Here is a 19,487-nt window from a genome sequence, read left to right as displayed (position 1 = left end):
TTAACTCTTTAATAATTGTAAACAAAGCCTGAGAAAAGATTGAGAAAAGATGTACAGGTTCGTAAGTGCTTGCGTAACTGCTTCGAGAATCTGGCTCCTAGAGAGGCCACTCCAGACCGACTCCTGAGACTGATGGATGCCTATTACTACTACTAGTACACTACTACTACTTGTACACTACTACTAGTACACTACTACTAGTACACTACTACTACTAGTACACTACTACTACTAGTACACTACTACTACTAGTGAGGTAAGAGTGACAACTCGCTGGAGGAAACTGTAAGTGTGAAGATGAGTGAAGCGTGCTCAAGCACACGACGGACCGCTCACCATCATCTCAAAGTAGGCCAAGTTTGACCGACTTCAGCGGCAGAGGATTTTTGTTTTTTTGTCTTGATAGTGTATAGTAATAGGGGTTATATGAGGCGATTAAATGTCACTCCTTTTATCTCTCCCACTTTTAGTGAATGAGTATCTCTACTCTTATATTCTACCTTCAGTGAATGAGTATCTCTACTCCTCTACCCCGCCTTCAGTTAAAGAGTACTATGATCCGATCCTCCACCTTCAGTGAATGAGTATCTATTCTACTATGCCCCCACGTTCAATGAATGAGTATCTATTCTACTATGCCCCCACGTTCAATGAATGAGTATCTATTCTACTATGCCCCCACGTTCAGTGAATGAGTATTGCTGCTCGTATCCCCCCAACCTTCAGTGCATTACCGCGTATAGGATTCCGAATGCGACTTCCGACATGAGAGTTGCCAGTTTCCTACGGCAGCTTTCGACCACAATTCCTCGCCAAGGAACTCATAATAGTGCTGTAAAGATGTTTCCTCTAGCAGTGATGCTGTCTTTTATAGACTGTAGTTGGTAAGAGACTACTGGTATACGTTGGAGGCGGAATTGTGTGTAACGCGTAGTTAGTGTTTTCAACACTTTCGACATATACTTGGCAACGATTTTCCCGTGTGACCGGCCGCTCGCCTGCCAGCCTCGCGACTCGAGCTCCCAGTACCGCTCTGGCAGCCGCTTCAGGTGGGCACGCGTCGACCCACTTCCCGCGGGACGTTAGAGCTGCTTCTTGAGGGGAGAAACTTACTCCGTACCGGCACCCGAACGCTGCCTGCCACTTATGGTTACTTTCACTAACCTCTACACACTGATTTTCGGAAATATCTGTCATACTACAAAGTGAAGGTTATTACCAAAACTTAAACACTAATCAAATTTAAGTTTTAATAATAGTGATCTTATGGTAAAGTGTTTGCTATAAATAACAAACACTTGTGACTCCTCAAAAAGATACTTGTAGTAGTGTGAGGAGAGGAGTCTTGTCCCCAGCGTGTACCTGTGCGCGGAGTGTGTGCGACGGAAGGTGGAACTTGCGATGGAGTTCGTTCCTTGACCAACACGACTTCCGGTGCAGTCACGGACCGGAAGTTGGGCAAAAAGTAGCAGCCCACAGCCAGCTATCGCGGGGAAATATCGTCTTCAAATTCTGTGTATTATACTGATTTGATTTTTATCCGAGAATACGCAGACAATTAACTGTTGAAAACTTATTAAACATGTGAATTTGAGGAAAGTGATTTAATATAAAAATTTGTTGGATCTTTAAAGTATTAACCCCAATATATCTTTGGATAATAAGCAGACAATTTTACTGTAAAAGCTGATATATATATAAATATATCTAACCACTGCATAAACTGTTAACAAATACCTGTGACTTTATCAATACTATAAAAAACGTATATAAATATATACAGAACTGGTAACATATAAGGCGAGTGAACATATTTACCAACAGGACCAGTGCCGTTGTGGACGGTAATGTTGATCACTAAGCTAACACAGTGAGCCATAGTGCTGCACCCTCAATATTCCCCAATATAAAACGAGTAATTAAAATCTATGCATTGCATAAACTAAGCGCGAAAAGATGCAATTAAACTACTGAAATTAAGGCCCGACTAAATTTGAGATTGAGATGTTATATACAAGAGTTTACAAGCAGGTCGACTTGCACCTGCTGCTTGTATGGTGAAGCAGACCACCTTGCTGGTGGGGGAGCAGAAGCAGTGAGGAGCAGCAGCAGTCATTAGCCTCACTAAACCCATTGCTTCCAAAAGTGACAGGTGCGAGTGTTGGGGCGTTACTCGTGAGAACAGACCCCCATTGTTCACGGCTACAGGCGATCCAACCCTTACATCGTTTGTCATTTTTGTGTTTCGACTGAATCAACAAGAGACATTTTCGCTGGCCACCAGCTCACTCTCGCTAGCCTCCAGCACATCCTCTGACCTCCAGCACAGTCTCGCTGGCCTGTAACCAGTCTCGCTGGCCTGTAACCACAGTCTCCCTGGCCTGTAAGCACATCCTCTGGCCACCAGAACACTTGATGGTCTTCAGCACACCCTTGCTGGCCTACAGCACATCCTCTGCGCACCCTCACTGGCCTCCAACACTCTTGTTGCCATTCAGCACATTTTCTGGTCTCCAATACATCGTCGCTGGCCTCCGCACATCCTCGCAGGCCTCCAGCACATTCTCTACCCTTCAGTACATCCTAGCTGGCCTCCAACACACCCTATCTCGCCTCCAGAACGTACTCTGGCCATCTCTGTCGCTGTGAAGTCTACATATAAAACCTGCAAAGGCGAGTCAGACCTTGGAAACAAAAGTTATTGGAGAGAGGGAATCATGAGGGCCAGTGTATCGTCTTCCGTCTTTATCTGCACTGCAGATATCCACTGATGAGAGCCAATATTTCTTTTCCAGTGGGCTTTAGTGAGGACCTCACCACACACGAAACGGCTCTTCCTACTCTTTACATGGACTAGTGAGAGCGTATTACTACCGCGCGAGTGTGTGTACACAATTTGGTTTGTGCATTAGTGTCCTGTACTTTGTGCAGTAAAGAACAGTAATGCCTGGATTTCGCCTCACCTGACGGAGAGCGAGAGCATGATGGTGTCTGCGTGGTGGAATGGTGGAACTGTGGTAGTGTTGCTGGTGGCGCTGAGGCTGGCTGCCACCTCCACCTGCCCCTCCGTCTGTACCTGCAGGTGGAAAAATGGCAAACAGGCAGTGGAGTGTAGGAAACAGGGGCTGGCCAGCGTGCCTGCCGGGGTTCATCCTGATACACAGGTCCTTGACCTATCCGGCAACAACCTACAGACTCTGCCTAGACATGCTTTCAAGCGGGCAGGTCTCATCAACCTGCAAAAGATTTATCTGAGAGACTGTAAAATTGGTCAGGTCGACGCAACAGCCTTCTACCAGCTCACTAATCTGGTCGAGTTAGACCTGAGCCAAAATCTACTAACAGAGGTGCCCTCGCTCGCTTTCTCCCACATTCAAGCCCTGAGAGATTTACAGCTGCGAGGGAACAGACTTCGCAAGATTCGCAGTGACAGCTTCGCCCACACCCCGTCCCTGGTGCGCCTTGGTCTTAGTTATTCGGGCATCAGAAGTGTGGCAGCCTCTGCTTTTCAGTCTTTATCCCTCATGGAAAAGCTTGAAATCCAGGGAAATCAATTGTCAGAGCTTCCAGTCGCCTCTGTGAAAAGCCTGGAACGTGTACATGGATTAGAAGTTCACGACAACCCTTGGTTATGTGACTGTCGCTCCCTCCCTCTCTGGCGCCTTTTGGAGGTGAGGCGCGTCCCACACCCCGTCTCCCCATCATGCAACTCCCCCAGCAGGATCAAGGGGCGTACCTTCCACTCTCTTACAGAGGAAGACTTTGCCTGCCCTCCCCAGATCCTGCCAGTTGGGCGTATGGTTGAGGGCGTGGCAGGAGAGGACGCAACGATCGCCTGTCCCGTGGGCGGTCAGCCTGCACCCCAGGTCATGTGGTACAAGGGCGAGGCACCCGTTGTGAACGGCTCTGTGATAGGGCTGGGGCCACAACGCCTATACGTCATCACTGAAGGCAACAGGAACATGGTGAGCCGGCTGGTGATCACAGGAGCACAGGAGACAGATTCTGGCACCTTGCGCTGTGTGGCCATCAATTCTGCGGGGTCGGCGACAGCTAACTTCACCCTGGCTGTCACCATGAGAGCAGCGACTCAAGCTAAGCTGGATTCGGGTCACATTGCTGGGATTTCTGTGGGTCTGGTGGTGCTGGCTCTGATCGTGCTGGTGGTGGGGTTCCTGCTGCTGGCGCGTGCACGCTCCCACTCCTCCCCCACCCCTGTAAAGGACACCTCCACCACACCATCCTCGGATGAAGCCTCCCCCAGTGAGCCCAATCCCGTGCAAAAGCCGCCCCGACTCACCGACCTGAACGGCTCTCCCGGTGCGTACGGGTCGTCCACGCTCGGCAATCCAGACGTGATCAGCGAGGCAGAACGAGCCGTGCGAGCCGTCAACGGTCACCTCCCCAACGGGTGTGTGCAGGGTGTGGGTGAGGGCGGCGACTACACTCGTGTCGAGGGCGACTCTCTCTACCCCAGCGGCCTGTGGCCTGAAGACGCCAATCCCCAGGATCCCCATGACAACACCGACACCCCCAGCGTCATCCACGAGCACTTCAACCCCGGCTACTTGGCTAACGACCCTGCCTACGATGGTTATGGTCCCGTTCACTCCACCCCTTACCGACCAGGATATGAATCTCAGGAAGACTTTGATCCACAGACCTATGGCTACCCGGCTGACTTTGGGCTTCCAATCCCAGAGGCAGGGCAGGGGCGAGAGCCTCTCGGTGTTCCTGGGGGTCAGGAGTGGAGCATGGCCGACCTCAGCGGGACACGGGATGGCACGGAGTCCAGAACCGACACGTACACTTCCAGACAAGACACGTACGCATCGCAACAGAATATATACAGTTCACAGCAGGACCTAAAAGACTCTAGGCAGGACCTGTATGGCGTGACCAAGGACAGGCCGCCGGTGTACGGGTACCGCCAGGAGGTGTACGAGTCCCGGGAGGACGTGGCGGAAGGTGCTGACAGTCCCCAGGGCGTGACAGGTAACCTGGGGGAGCGGCCGTGGGTCCCGGGATCACAGGCGCCGACTCTAGCCCGCGGGGGCGTAGCCGTCCTCCCGCCTCTTCCCAACGGCATCGCCAACAGGATTAAAGCCCGGGACTCTCCTGACGAAGGATATCAAGAAGGCACCGAGGTGTAGCGGGGTCGCAGGGCCCGCCGAGGCGGCGGTCCCTGCTTCCTTCCTCCCACGCCCACACGCCCATCACGCTTCTCGGTCCCATCTTCCTCCCGCCCATCGCCTCCTCACACAGCTACTTCTTGGTCCTCCCCTCAGAGCCCTCACAGTGACCTGACACCGTGACCTGATACGTGTACTGGAACAGTGATGTGTGATGTGTAGTTACGTGACGATAAGCTGCTGTGCCCGAGAAAAGTGTCGCGTACGTTACCTCTTTGAGTGTGAGCACAGCGGCTGAAGTAGCCTCGCTAAACCAGTCAGAATTCTCTTAGCAAATTATATTTCATACTGGCAACTCGAGTTCTTGAAAAAGCTTTTGTGAGGCGAGAAGGGAGGCGTGACTGACGCCGGTAGTGTTACTAGTCCCCAGGAGTCCTCGCAGCCACCACAGACTGGGTGTAAGCGAGCAGGAGCAGCGGGTGTGGGGGCGCCACCCTCCCACACCCGGCCAGCCTGTGGCGGTCATGTACAGAGCCGAGCCACCGTGTTTGTACTGTACACAAGGTATTATCAGTTGTTAATTTAAGGTGCCGTTTGGCAAGACACCAAAGACTGGGTAGGCAAGCAAGTTGTGCCGCTTGTGCTGGTCAGCTGCAGGCGTAACTTGTGAGAACTACTTGTAAAACTGCCGTGTTGAGGGCCTGGCGTGGCGGGGTCCTGCGCGGGTACACTGCGCACCACCATCCTCAACAGTTATGTATTGTGCGTGAAGTAACCTTGTACTTGATGTTCACTGTTTCTCGATGCTTCAAGATATCATAAATCAATAATGATTACTCAGCAGACTCATGACAGCAAACCACACCTCTGAGTAATGGATGTAACATAAATGTTGAATATTTCTTAAAATGAGCCATAGCACAACCTGTGAAATAATGTGTTTTTCATGTCAAATGAGTATTACATTTTTTTAAATTATCAGACCCACTAAACAAAAAATCCAGGACTATCGCCACCCCGGTGCAACGAGGTTATAATTGATTTCCTTATAGTTTTTTGGTAACTCGTTAATGGATGAGGCGGGAATAGAGAATGGAAAAGCTGAAATCGCATCATGCTGGAAATAAACTCCTGTGTAGGAGAATAGAACATTAAAAATCTGCTAACTAATGTATGTCAAATACATCCTTCTTGCACTGAGGTGACGAAATGTTCCCTTCCAAAGTCCTGGTGACTACACTAAGGCCTCTTGCCACCTGCAACAGACTGAAAGATCATGACTTTCAGCACTGTAGTAAGTGACTGTTAAGGGACTCGCTAGCGAGCATTATCAAATCCTGAATAGATGATTTTGTATGCAATTATATCCCAATTTTGGTATTCCTGCCAACCCAACCTTTGGGGATTCGGTTACCCAGGCCTCCTGTCATTAATATATCCTATTAACCCATATCTGTTATCCAGGATCCGGTTAATCTTTGAATAGCCTAACCAGCCATTGCACGGTTAACTAACACACTTTAATTCTGTTAATCGATTTTGGGTCTCCGATGCCTCGCTTACCACTTCCGATGCAATGGATCGATTAAAACGTTTTCCATTTTATATAAATGGTTAAATCTAACCAAACCCAGAGTTTGGTTAGATTTAATATAGTCCAACATGGGACTAACAAATCTTCAATTAATTCCATATCGGGACCCCTGTTAGACACCTTAAGTAGCCTAAGACTCAGTTCATTACATCTAATTCAAGGTTAAACAGCGTTCCGAGTAACCTAACCACTGACAAACGCTGTCTTAATCGCTTGGGAAATAAAGAGGCGCATTTTCCATTATGAAAAGAGCAGAGTCCTGGCTACTGCAGCACACTGGGAAACGCCCCTCCACACCACGTGCCAAATACCAGGTCTTGGGTAACCACGAGGTCGCTAGATATCTCATTCCTCAACCCGTCCTCCCAAGGTGCCCCAACGTCAAGAAACTGTCGTACTAAAGTGCCCTTATCCTAACCTACCAGAGGACCCAAAACAGGAAATGGGGCAGTATGTCAATGTGGCGAGCCGCTACCATTTTCTAGTACGACAATTTTTGGCCTTAGGTAGAATATACGTCAAAAGGCGACGTTCTATTAGGAGGACGGGTTGCATTCCTACCATCCCCCCCATGGAACTTCATCCCTAAATGTGACCTCACTATATCCAAAGTTACGTAGAGCTTTAATTACCCAACCACCGATAGCCCAGTTCACTTGTTTAGCTATGTTTGTTGAACGGAAAACAGGGCAGGACCCCGCGACATTGCTGTGTGTTTCTGAGACTGGCAACTCACGAGGATAGACTGCATCACCAGCAGGCATCAGCACTGTCTACTGAGCTAACTCGAGGCTCAGCGGCTCTTGGCAACACAACTAATTGCTAGTCTCACTTTATACTTAACAATAAATAACATTAATGTGAAGGAAAATGTTTCTTTAATTTATGCGTGTCAGTGTGAGCGCTTAGTCTAGGTCTATGCCCTTAAGGATATTATTTTAATATTATTCTTGTTCAGTAATATTATCAAGAGATGAGGTGCTCTCTATTATTATTATTATTATATTATTATTATATATATATATATATATATATATATATATATATATATATATATATATATATATATATATATATATAGCCTAACAACTTATAGGTAAAGTTGCCTAACAAGCCGAATTTTCGTGAAATATTATTTTTTAATTTTTTTTTCTTACGGAATGATAATATTTTCAGTGTATTATTTATGAACGCAATTTTATGTTATTCGTGTCAAAGCTATCATAACAATTTGATCTAATCTAACCTGACCTAGCCTATGCAACCCTGTCCAACCTTATCATAACATAATTATATCAGTAATTCATGTTCCTAATAGAATAGACTATTATTGTTAGAAAAGAACCACTCTGGAAAGAAATATTTGAAAATAACAAAAATCATTGGGACCGTTAGGCACATCGGACCTTGCATAGTAAGCCAAGTATATATATATGTATATATGTATATATATATTATATACATATATATATATATATATATATATATATATATATATATATATATATATATATATATATATATATATATATATATATATATATATATATATATATGTCGTACCTAGTAGCCAGAACGCGCTTCTCAGCCTACTATGCAAGGCCCGATTTGCCTAATAAGCCAAGTTTTCCTGAATCAATATATTTTCTCTCATTTTTTTCTTATGAAATGATAAAACTACGCATTTCATTATGTACGAGGTCAATTTTTTTTATTGGGGTTAAAATTAACATAGATATATGACCAAACCTAACCAACCCTACCTAACCTAACCTAACCTATCTTTATAGGTTAGGTTAGGTTAGGTAGCTTAAAAAGTTAGGTTAGGTTAGGCAGGTTAGGTAGTCAAAATACAATTAATTCATGAAAACTTGGCTTATTAGGCAAATCGGGCCTTGCATAGTAGGCTGAGAAGTGCGTTCTGGCTACTAAGTACGACATATATATATATATATTATATATATTTTCACCTTCCCACTCCATCTCCCCAGCATTATCTTAAGCACCTTTCATCCTAACTAATATTTAATGCTAGATGAATCTCAGTTAAGATGTTATGTTTTTTATCTAACGAACTTAAAAATGAGCGTAATTTGTCATTTCCCACAAAGGGGGAGGGGGGGGGACATGGGGCTCGATCACGACCATCCTATGTATTGGCAGGACACCAGACCATGTACCCTGCAAAGTTTGTTGAGGGTAGTCGCAAGCGACTAAGGTCTACAAACAGGTATCTTCTCTTATTAGGTACAGATATCTTGACCTAATGTACCAAATATCAGAACCGCCCAGTAAGCATAACACCCAAAGCTATTTTTGTACATTTTCAAATATTTATCTCAAAATTAGTTTGCCCTTAATAATTACATATTATAGAGCCCCCCATTAGTTGCTTAGCTAGGTCTAGTTTTACCCATGTTTGCCAGTAATGAGGAATAATGGGAATATTAAGACTGTCAGATTGATAGCTTAATCTTGGTAAAATTAAGCATAAAAGTTTTATTCATTATGCTAAACATGTTTACCAATTTGCAAGTTGAAATTGAAAAATTATATATATTTTAAGAAAATGTGGCATTTTAGGCAACTGAATGTTAGGTATAACATTATATATATGTAATATATATGGTGAAAGGAAACGTTCCCAAACACCCCAGACACGTTACACACACATTTATATATATATATATATATATATATATATATATATATATATATATATATATATATATATATATATATATATATATATATATATATATATATTAAGCTGGTATTTCTGAACATTATGCAAGTCAACAAGGTTAACAGTGGTGCGATCGCTCAATAGATGGTGCTGGCGTCGCCAAAAGTCGAGCTGTTGCCAAATTTACAGTATTGTGATATCTTGGCTTGTAGGTCAAGAAGTATAATAATTTTATAACAACCAATATGTTATTTAGGTGTGCAGTTCAAAACAGTTTTCCGAATATTTTATTATTGTTAAAGATCACAGAGCTTTAAATTTTAAATGAAACTAAATAATCATGTGAAATAATTATAATATGCTTTAATAGGATAATTTTATTCTTATGATAAGTGCAGTAAGGTTCCATTACATTAGTAAGTTTTGATTTCGTCCGTCTCGGTATTTTGAAGATGGCGACGAATGATAATGGAGAACGTGGAGCAGTGTGACAGGGAACCTCCGTGTCGCTGCCAGCTCCTCAGTAATGACAAGGAGGCGACGACACGGAAGCCGCCGCCTCCGTGGCGTGGCGGCACTGCCTCGTCTTTGGCGAATATCTGTTTCTCTTTAATATCTGAAGACCGGGGCGTGGCAACACTGCCTCAGCTGTGACCCCAAAAGGTCTTGTGAACTCTGTTCTGATTGCTCTTAATATGTCTGAATTACTTATTGGTTCCTGAAGGTGTCTGTTCATCATGCAATATATATATATATATATATATATATATATATATATATATATATATATATATATATATATATATATATATATATATATATATATATATATATATTTATTATAAGCAATAATTTCTTTCAAATATATTTTTGGAAAACATAAATTGTGCCGTTGTTTCCATACTAAATTTTCTGTAAGAATTTCAAGTTATAAGGTAGATATTACAGTCAGTATATAATATATCAAATTACAATGTGACGCAATGACCGAGCCTGTTGGGCAGTTATTGCCAGTCCTCGTTGGGGAAGACTTTGAGTGCAGTGCTTACGGGAGAACACTTAAAGCTCTGTTTATTTGCAACCGTTACCATCGCTTCCAAATTCCGGATTCAAAGTGCCTCTTGAATATTCATGGTGATTAAGGAGGAGAGGGGGGGGGGGGAGGGGGGCTTGGGGGGGGCAGGACCCCCCCCCCCCTAAAAGCACAATTCTCCAACCGTCCCCGTTTATAATCCATATTATTTCCTTTATACTCTCTCTCTATATATTCACAAAGTTGATATGAAGTTCACGGATTCGAGGTGGCTGGTGGCTCTCAAAGTAGCCATTTTACCCCTAAATGGTCAATGACTGAACATTAATTTGCTCGCTCGATGGCCAATGGTGAATGGACGCTAGTGACTATTAACAACCTGAAATAGTTTAAATACAATCTTTGAATTGTTCGCAAGTTTGAACACTGAGCAGATGTCATGAGGCTCTTGCTCACAAGCTGTGTTTTGACTGGCCAGTAAAAAAAATATTTACTTTTATATATATATATATATATATATATATATATTATATATATATTATAACAGTGTATTACAGGAATTTATTAGCTACTCGTTTGCTGTCACCAAAGATTACTTCTGAGGCAGATGTATTTTTGTAATAAAATATGATTAATATAAAGCAATAACTTTTAATTATCATCAGAACAATAAAGCTGTGATTTTGTATCAGTGTTTTGGGCTTGAAACGAGAAAGCACTTTAATTAAGTGGGTAGCGAACGGTTGTGATATTAGCGACGTACAGACGTAGTGATGTTAGTAACGTACAGACGTAGTGATATTAGTAACGTACAGACGTAGTGATATTAGCGACGCACAGACGTAGTGATATTAGCGACGTACAGACGTAGTGATATTAGCGACGTACAGACGTAGTGATATTAGTAACGTACAGACGTGGTGATAATGTTAACGACGTACCCACTCTTTACTGCATCTTTCAGAGATTCCCTCGAATAAGGTGTGTGTGTGTGCGCGCGCAAATTTCCAAATCTCATTCAGTGGTACGTGTCTGCTGTGGACGTGCACTGGTACGTGTCTGCTGTGGACGTGCACTGGTACGTGTCTGCTGTGGACGTGCACTGGTACGTGTCTGCTGTGGACGTGCACTGGTACGTGTCTGCTGTGGACGTGCACTGGTACGTGTCTGCTGTGGACGTGCACTGGTACGTGTCTGCTGTCGACGTGTATTGCTTCACCACGAGCGTACAGACGTGAATGAGTGCGTCGACCCACCACACACGAGGGGTAATAAAGCCAATCATGGGGACGAAAGAGAGAGCTCCTTCGCTTCCCCTCATAATGACCGACTGAGCAAAAACATCGGAGTTTGTATGTTAATTCAACTAGCTACGTTGCGCGTCACTGCAGAGTCACTGTTCGTCACCTTCCGAACTGAATCCACCATCAACGAGCGACACTGGACACTGCGTCACCACTTTATAGGACACTGCGTCACCAGTTTATAGGACACTGCGTCACCAGTTTATAGGACACTGCGTCACCAGTTTATAGGACACTGCGTCACCAGTTTGACGTGCGTCCAGATAACAGTTCTTGCCAGTTAACGGAAGCACTGCTTGCTTGGTGACTAACGCTTGGCTCATCCCTTTTACTATTTAACTTCCTACTAGCAATTTAGGCCTGACCTGCCTACAGACCGGCAAGAAAATGAGACGATCAATAAGCAAAACAAAGTCATAACACAGGAAACTGGGGCCAGATTCACGAAGCAGTTACGCAAGTACTTACGAACGTGTACATCTTTCCTCAATCTCTGACGGCTTTGGTTACATTTATTAAACAGTTTACAAGCATGAAAACTTCCCAATCAACTGTTGTTATTGTTATAAACAGTCTCCTGGTGCTTCGGAGCTCATTACCTGTTCAATAATTGTAAACAAAGCCGCCAAAGATTGAGAAAAGATGTACAGGTTCGTAAGTACTTGCGCAACTGCTTCGTGAATCTGGCCCCTGGTCAATACCTGACTAATATAACCTGGCAAGCGAGTGTCAAGTGAGGCTCCACCTGGCCTCACATCATTAACAATCACATTCAACATTTTTCCTCAAATCTGATCAATAGCTTTAAACCTGACCTGACACAAGGTGAGTCGAACCTGACCAGGCGTCACCGTCACCACCACACCTGCCACCAACACCACTACCAGTATCACCACAACTACCAGCATCACCACAACAACCAGCACAGCCACACCTCCCAGCACCACCACCACCACCCACTGATCTTCAGCTCTCTCTCCTCGCTGCGCCGTACCCCGCAGCACAGCCGTACACAACGAGTCAAGCTTAATTAAGACTGAGTGCCGTCCATTACACAGACTGGAAACTACCCAGTCTGCTCATACCCTCGTGTCGACGCACTCAGGCTATCACAGCTGCGGATGGCTGGGTTAAGCCATGTTATGGCTACGAATAGAGGCAAAACTATCTTGTACTCACAATTCGTCTTTCATTTTGAAGCTCCTAAAGTTATTCATTTCCATATTTTGTTGTTGTTTAATCGTGGATGGAAAAAGAGCAAAGAGAAGGATGTCTCCGGGCGTAGATAGAGCCTCTCCGGGCGTAGATAGAGCCTCTCCGGGCGTAGATAGAGCCTCTCCGGGCGTAGATAGAGCCTCTCCGGGCGTAGATAGAGCCTCTCCGGGGCCTCTTTCAGCCCTTCTCGGGGGATCATTTTCAGATCTTGCGAGGCTCTTTATAACACGGCGGCCTCGCAAAACCTGCCTCTTTCTCTTAGGGTGCTGTGGGCGCTTGCGTCAGGTAGTGTAGGTGCTGCGTCAGGTAGTGTAGGTGCTGCGTCAGGTAGTGTAGGTGTTGCGTCAGGTAGTGTAGAGGCTGCGTCAGGTAGTGTAGGGGCTGCGTCAGGTAGTGTAGGGGCTGCGTCAGGTAGTGTAGGGGCTGCGTCAGGTAGTGTAGGGGCTGCGTCAGGTAGTGTAGGTGCTGCGTCAGGTAGTGTAGGTGCTGCGTCAGGTAGTGTAGGTGCTGCGTCAGGTAGTGTAGGGGCTGCGTCAGGTAGTGTAGGGGCTGCGTCAGGTAGTGTAGGTGTTGCGTCAGGTAGTGTAGGGGCTGCGTCAGGTAGTGTAGGGGCAGCGTCAGGTAGTGTAGGGGCTGCGTCAGGTAGTGTAGGTGTTGCGTCAGGTAGTGTAGAGGCTGCGTCAGGTAGTGTAGGGGCTGCGTCAGGTAGTGTAGGGGCTGCGTCAGGTAGTGTAGGGGCTGCATCAGGTAGTGTAGGTGTTGCGTCAGGTAGTGTAGAGGCTGCGTCAGGTAGTGTAGGTGTTGCGTCAGGTAGTGTAGAGGCTGCGTCAGGTAGTGTAGTGGCTGCGTCAGGTAGTGTAGGTGTTGCGTCAGGTAGTGTAGAGGCTGCGTCAGGTAGTGTAGGTGTTGCGTCAGGTAGTGTAGAGGCTGCGTCAGGTAGTGTAGGGGCTGCGTCAGGTAGTGTAGGTGCTGCGTCAGGTAGTGTAGGTGTTGCGTCAGGTAGTGTAGGGGCTGCGTCAGGTAGTGTAGGTGTTGCGTCAGGTAGTGTAGGTGTTGCGTCAGGTAGTGTAGAGGCTGCGTCAGGTAGTGTAGGTGCTGCGTCAGGTAGTGTAGGTGCTGCGTCAGGTAGTGTAGGTGCCACCTGCTCCCTCACCCCCTCCACCCTGTTCTTTATTAACCTACATATCTAAGTTTTTCATACATGCATTTTGGTGCATCTTGCCGTTCTGTCTGTTTACACGTTTTATTAACCTATTTATTTAACACAATCTCTCTGTCTTTCTCTTTTCTTTTCCTTTCTCAGTTCCTCCATCACTTCTCCCTCCCTCCCCATCTACCCTTCTGTGCCCCAGGCACCGTTGTCAGCCAGCTGGGGCTGGGCCAGGTGGCTCAGGTTCTATTACAACCCCCAATAAACCCAGACGTCCTCACCACCTGTGTTGGCTCAGACTGCCCCCCTGTGACATGGTCTTAAATTCTGACTGCTACTTTCAGACTTTTTCCAAACGTTTAGGTAACATGGCTCTTTCTTGCGCCTGGATTGAAGTGCGGCCCTATCGGTACTGTTATATTTCTTCTGAGCCACAAGGAGGAGCTGGTACTCTTTCCTACTTAAAGGCGGCCAATATGTGCTCGGTCCGTGTGCTTAAACAGTATTTATGAAAATGAGTATATGAGATACTTCAGCAGGCCTGAGTTTCCGTGTGTGTGTGTGTGTGTGTGTGTGTGTGTGTGTGTGTGTGTGTGTGTGTGTGTGTGTGTGTGTGTGTGTGTGTGTGTGTGTGTGTGTTCATTCACTCCTGACCTATTTCCCTATCAGCGGCTTATATTTTTTTTAGGGACGCGAGTCTTATTTTCCTCGGCGTCACCTCTTTCTCTTATTATAGTTTACCAACTTTTAAAATTGTGAATAGAGTTTGCTTCTACAACCTGCTGTTAGGCCATTCCATTTACCCACTACTCTCACGCTAAAAGAAAACTTTATCAAATCTATTTGATTCATCTCAGTCTCAAGCTTCTATCCATGCTCGCTTGTTTTATTGGTATTCATTGTGAACATTTCCTCTTTTTATACTCTGTCAATAACCCTAGGTATTTTATATGTCTCTATCGTGTCTTCTCCTCTCTCTCTTTTTCTAGCACTTTCAGGTTTAGTTCTTTCAGTCTCTCTTCACACCCCACCAAACCCAATTCTGTGACGAGCCCCTATGGCAAACTTCTGAACCATTTCTAGTTTCCTTATATGTTTTTTTTTAGATGGGGGCTCAACGATGGGGCGGCATACTCTAGATCTAGTCTCATGTAGGCAGTGGACAGCGATCTAAATACCTCCTTAATAAGGTTACTGAATGATGTTTTGACATATGCTAGAGTACAGTGTGCTCCTGACGTAACCCTCTCTGTGTGAGCCTCCGGAATTAGGTTTGGTGTTATGTCCTCTCTCAGGTCTTTATCTCTTGCCGTTATAGGGAGGTAGTTTCTCTTCAGTGTGCCCCGTCCTTTTGATCTCCAGTCAAGTGTTCCCATTTCCATCACCTTACTTTTGGTGGTATTGAACTCCAGTAGCCATTTCTCGAATTAACTCTGCAGCTTGATTAAGTTATCTTGGAGAATCTTACAGTCCTCATCTTCTCATTAATTTTGAATCTTATGCAAACATCAACATATACAAGACTTCAGTCCTATACATAGGTCATTTACTTAAATGAGAAATAGTGTAGGTCCCAAGACCGATCCTTGAGGTACTCTGTCACTCTACGCCAGTCCGACTTCTCCCCCTCATTATTGCTTTCTGACTTCTATCAGTTAGGTAATTTCTTACGTTAAGCACTGCTCCTGTAACTCCCGCCTCCCTCTCAAGTCTGTGTAGTATTTTATTGTGAGGTGCTGTATCAAGGGCAATCCAGAAATACGGAATCTGCTCAACCTACTCCCTCCTGCCTTATTTTCGTTAGCTTATCATGTAACTACAGAAGACTCGTTTGACATGATTTTCTTTCCCTAAAGCCATGTTGATGTTTGTTTACATACCTAATTACATACCCAATTATCTCTAAGAGTAACTAGACTTACCCTGATTATTCTTTCGAGTGATTTAAAGGGAATGTTTGTTAGTAATACTGGTCTGTAGTTAAGTGTCTCTTCTTCGCCTTACTTGAAAATTGGTCCCACTTTCGCTCTCTTCCCGCAATTGGGAAATTCTCCCTTTTGTAAGTGAGTCATTAAAGATCATTGCTGGAGACAGGGTGAGGGCTCGTGCAGCATGATGCAACATTCACGGTGATACTTTGTCTCGTTCAACAGCTTTAGTTTCCTCTAGTGATGTTAGTTGTGTACTCACCTAATTGTACTCACCTAGTTGTGCTTGAAGGGGTTGAGCTTTGGCTCTTTGGTCCAGCCTCTCGACTGTCAATCAACTGGTGTACAGATTCCTGAGCCTACTGGGCTCTATCATATCTACATTTGAAACTGTGTGTGTGTGTGTGTGTGTGTGTGTGTGTGTGTGTGTGTGTGTGTGTGTGTGCTCACTATTAATAAAACGACAAATGTCCTGTTAAAATGAAAATAAGAGAAAGAGAGAGAGAGAGAGAGAGAGAGAGAGAGAGAGAGAGAGAGAGAGAGAGAGAGAGAGAGAGAGAGAGAGAGACAGAGACAGAGAGACAGAGAGAGAGAGAGAGAGAGAGAGACAGAGAGAGAGAGACAGAGAGAGAGAGAGAGAGAGAGAGAGAGAGAGAGAGAGAGAGAGAGAGAGAGAGAGAGAGAGAGAGAGAGAGAGAGAGAGAGAGAGAGAGAGAGACAGAGAGAGAGAGAGACAGAGAGAGAGAGAGAGAGAGAGAGAGAGAGAGAGAGAGAGAGAGAGAGAGAGAGAGAGAGAGAGAGAGAGACAGACAGACTCATAAGAACGGACGGGAAACAAAAGGAGCTTGTTAGAAGGACAACGAACGAATGGTTTATATAAAAAGAAGAACAGGGATCAGTATGAAAAGAAAAGATCTGGTAAGAGTATAGAGAGCGGAGATAAAAAGTAAAGAGAGGGGTCTGGTAAGAGGGTAGAGAGGGGAGTGTGAAGAGGGTCATTGAAGAGTGGGTGAAAGAGCGCTGACAGTGTGGTGCGTGAGAGAGGGCTGACAGTGTGGTGGGTGAGAGAGGGCTGACAGTGCGGTGGGTGAGAGAGGGCTGACAGTGTGGTGGGTGAGAGAGGGCTGACAGTGTGGTGGGTGAGAGAGGGCTGACAGTGTGGTGGGTGAGAGAGGGCTGACAGTGTGGTGGGTGAGAGAGGGCTGACAGTGTGGTGGGTGAGAGAGGGCTGACAGTGTGGTGGGTGGGCTTAATATTTCACAAGGGCGCGGCGAGCAGCTTGAAGAAGATGACACACCCAGACAATCTCACTTCTCTATGGAACTCCTTTGTATCCCATTGTCTGCCGTCTGCCACGTGCTCTCTGGCGTCTGCCAAGTGCTCTCTGGCGTTTGCCAAGTGCTCTCTGGCGTCTGCCAAGTGCTCTCTGGCGTTTGCCAAGTGCTCTCTGGCGTCTGCCAAGTGCTCTCTGGTGTCTGCCAAGTGCTCTCTGGCGTCTGCCGCGTGCTCTCTGGAGTCTGCCACATGCTGTATGGCGTCTACCACGTGCTCTCTAGCGTCTGCCACGTGCTCTCTGGCGTCTACCACGTGCTCTCTGGCGTCTGCCAAGTGCTCTCTGGCGTCTGCCACGTGTTCTCTGACGTCTGCCACATGCTGTATGGCGTCTGCCACGTGCTCTCTGGCGTCTGCCAAGTGCTCTCTGGCGCCTGCCACGTGCTCTCTGGCGTCTGCCACGTGCTCTCTGGCGTCTGCCAAGTGCTCTCTGGCGTCTGCCACGTGCTCTCTGGCGTCTGCCACGTGCTCTCTGGCGTCTGCCACGTGCTCTCTGGCGTCTGCCACGTGCTCTCTGGCGCCTGCCACGTGCTCTCTGGCGTCTGCCACGTGCTCTCTGGCGTCTGCCACGTGCTCTCTGGCGTCTACCACGTGCTCTCTGGCGTCTGCCACGTGCTCTCTGGCGCCTGCCAAGTGCTCTCTGGCGCCTGCCACGTGCTCTCTGGCGTCTGCCACGTGCTCTCTGGCGTCTGCCACGTGCTCTCTGGCGTCTGCCACGCACCAGCTGCCGTCAGCCACAACAAGATTGCAGTAATTTTCGGTTTTCCACTACTCCGTTACTGGGGTTTGTCATTCGTGGTCTGCCACTTGCTTCGGCCGCCTGCCACCCTCCGCCTACCACCCTCCGCCTGCCACCCTCCGCCTGCCACCCTCCGCCTGCCACTCTCCGCCTGCCACTCTCCGCCTGTCACCCTCCGCCTGCCACCCTCCGCCTGCCACCCGCCGCCTGCCACCCGCCGCCTGCCACCCGCCGCCTGCCACCCGCCGCCTGCCACCCTCCGCCTGCCACCCTCCGCCTGCCACCCCAGACACGTTAAGGTGTACATATTCAGTTCGTGTCTGGTCCCAATTGCTCACCGCAAAATCTATAGAAGCTATCAAACTTTGTCAACCACAGGGAGGGTGGAGGGTCATCAAGGGTGTGGGTGGAGGGTGGAGGGTCATCAAGGGTGTGGGTGGAGGGTGGAGGGTCATCAAGGGTGTGGGTGGAGGGTGGAGGGTCATCAAGGGTGTGGGTGGAGGGTGGAGGGTCATCAAGGGTGTGGGTGGAGGGTGGAGGGTCATCAAGGGTGTGGGTGGAGGGTGGAGGGTCATCAAGGGTGTGGGTGGAGGGTGGAGGGTCATCAAGGGTGAGGGTGGAGGGTCATCAAGGGTGTGGGTGGAGGGTGGAGGGTCATCAAGGGTGTGGGTGGAGGGTGGAGGGTCATCAAGGGTGTGGGTGGAGGGTGGAGGGTCATCAAGGGTGTGGGTGGAGGGTGGAGGGTCATCAAGGGTGTGGGTGGAGGGTGGAGGGTCATCAAGGGTGTGGGTGGAGGGTGGAGGGTCATCAAGGGTGTGGGTGGAGGGTGGAGGGTCATCAAGGGTGTGGGTGGAGGGTGTGGGTGGAGGGTGGAGGGTCATCAAGGGTGTGGTGGAGGGTGGAGGGTCAGGGGGGGGGTGACGATGGAGGGGTCTTGGGTGAGGGATTTCGCGTGAGGGCGGAATCAAGTTCTAGTAGCACAGTAGGCTTCGTTCTCGGCTTACACTCGGTAATCGCGGATTCGATTTCCCGGCGGGACAGAATTGGTTGGTCACGTTTCCTTTCACCTAATGCCTCTGTTCACTTACCAGTACATACTTACCCGAGGGTTCAGCAAATGTGGGTTTGCATCCTGTGGAAAGTCTTTAGCTCGATCATGGCGGGGGTGGGGGGTGGGGGTGGGGTAGGGGGAGACCTTGATATATGCTGGCAAGTTTCCCTCTCTCTCTTCCCTCTCCCTCTTCCCTCTCTCTCTTCCCTCTCCCTCTTCCCTCTCCCTCTTCCCTCTCCCTCTTCCCTCTCTCTCTTCCCTCTCTCTCTCTTCCCTCTCTCTCTTCCCTCTCTCTCTTCCCTCTCTCTCTTCCCTCTCCCTCT

General features: G+C 47.1%; 2 protein-coding genes across 2 annotated transcripts; one reads left to right on the top strand and one right to left on the bottom strand.

Annotated features, from left to right (window-relative positions):
* Positions 1 to 1,017: 1,017 nt before the first annotated feature.
* kek1 (kekkon 1) lies at positions 1,018 to 8,169 on the top strand. Its single transcript, XM_045750380.2, has one exon. The coding sequence runs from the start codon at positions 2,982 to 2,984 to the stop codon at positions 5,151 to 5,153; it is 2,172 nt and encodes a 723-aa protein (XP_045606336.1). The 5' UTR covers positions 1,018 to 2,981; the 3' UTR covers positions 5,154 to 8,169.
* Positions 8,170 to 17,299: 9,130 nt separating this feature from the next.
* LOC123763390 (flagellar attachment zone protein 1-like) lies at positions 17,300 to 19,209 on the bottom strand. Its single transcript, XM_045750544.2, has 2 exons — positions 19,202 to 19,209; positions 17,300 to 18,098 (listed from the first exon to the last, which is right to left on the bottom strand). Exons 1-2 carry the CDS (start codon positions 19,207 to 19,209, stop codon positions 17,300 to 17,302), a joined length of 807 nt encoding a protein of 268 aa, XP_045606500.2.
* Positions 19,210 to 19,487: the final 278 nt, after the last annotated feature.

Source organism: Procambarus clarkii, chromosome 49, assembly GCF_040958095.1.
Source record: "Procambarus clarkii isolate CNS0578487 chromosome 49, FALCON_Pclarkii_2.0, whole genome shotgun sequence".
Classification (NCBI taxonomy): Eukaryota; Metazoa; Arthropoda; class Malacostraca; order Decapoda; family Cambaridae; genus Procambarus; species Procambarus clarkii.
The sequence above is the reverse complement of the archived record's forward strand: the minus strand, read 5'-3'. Positions and strand labels throughout refer to the sequence as shown.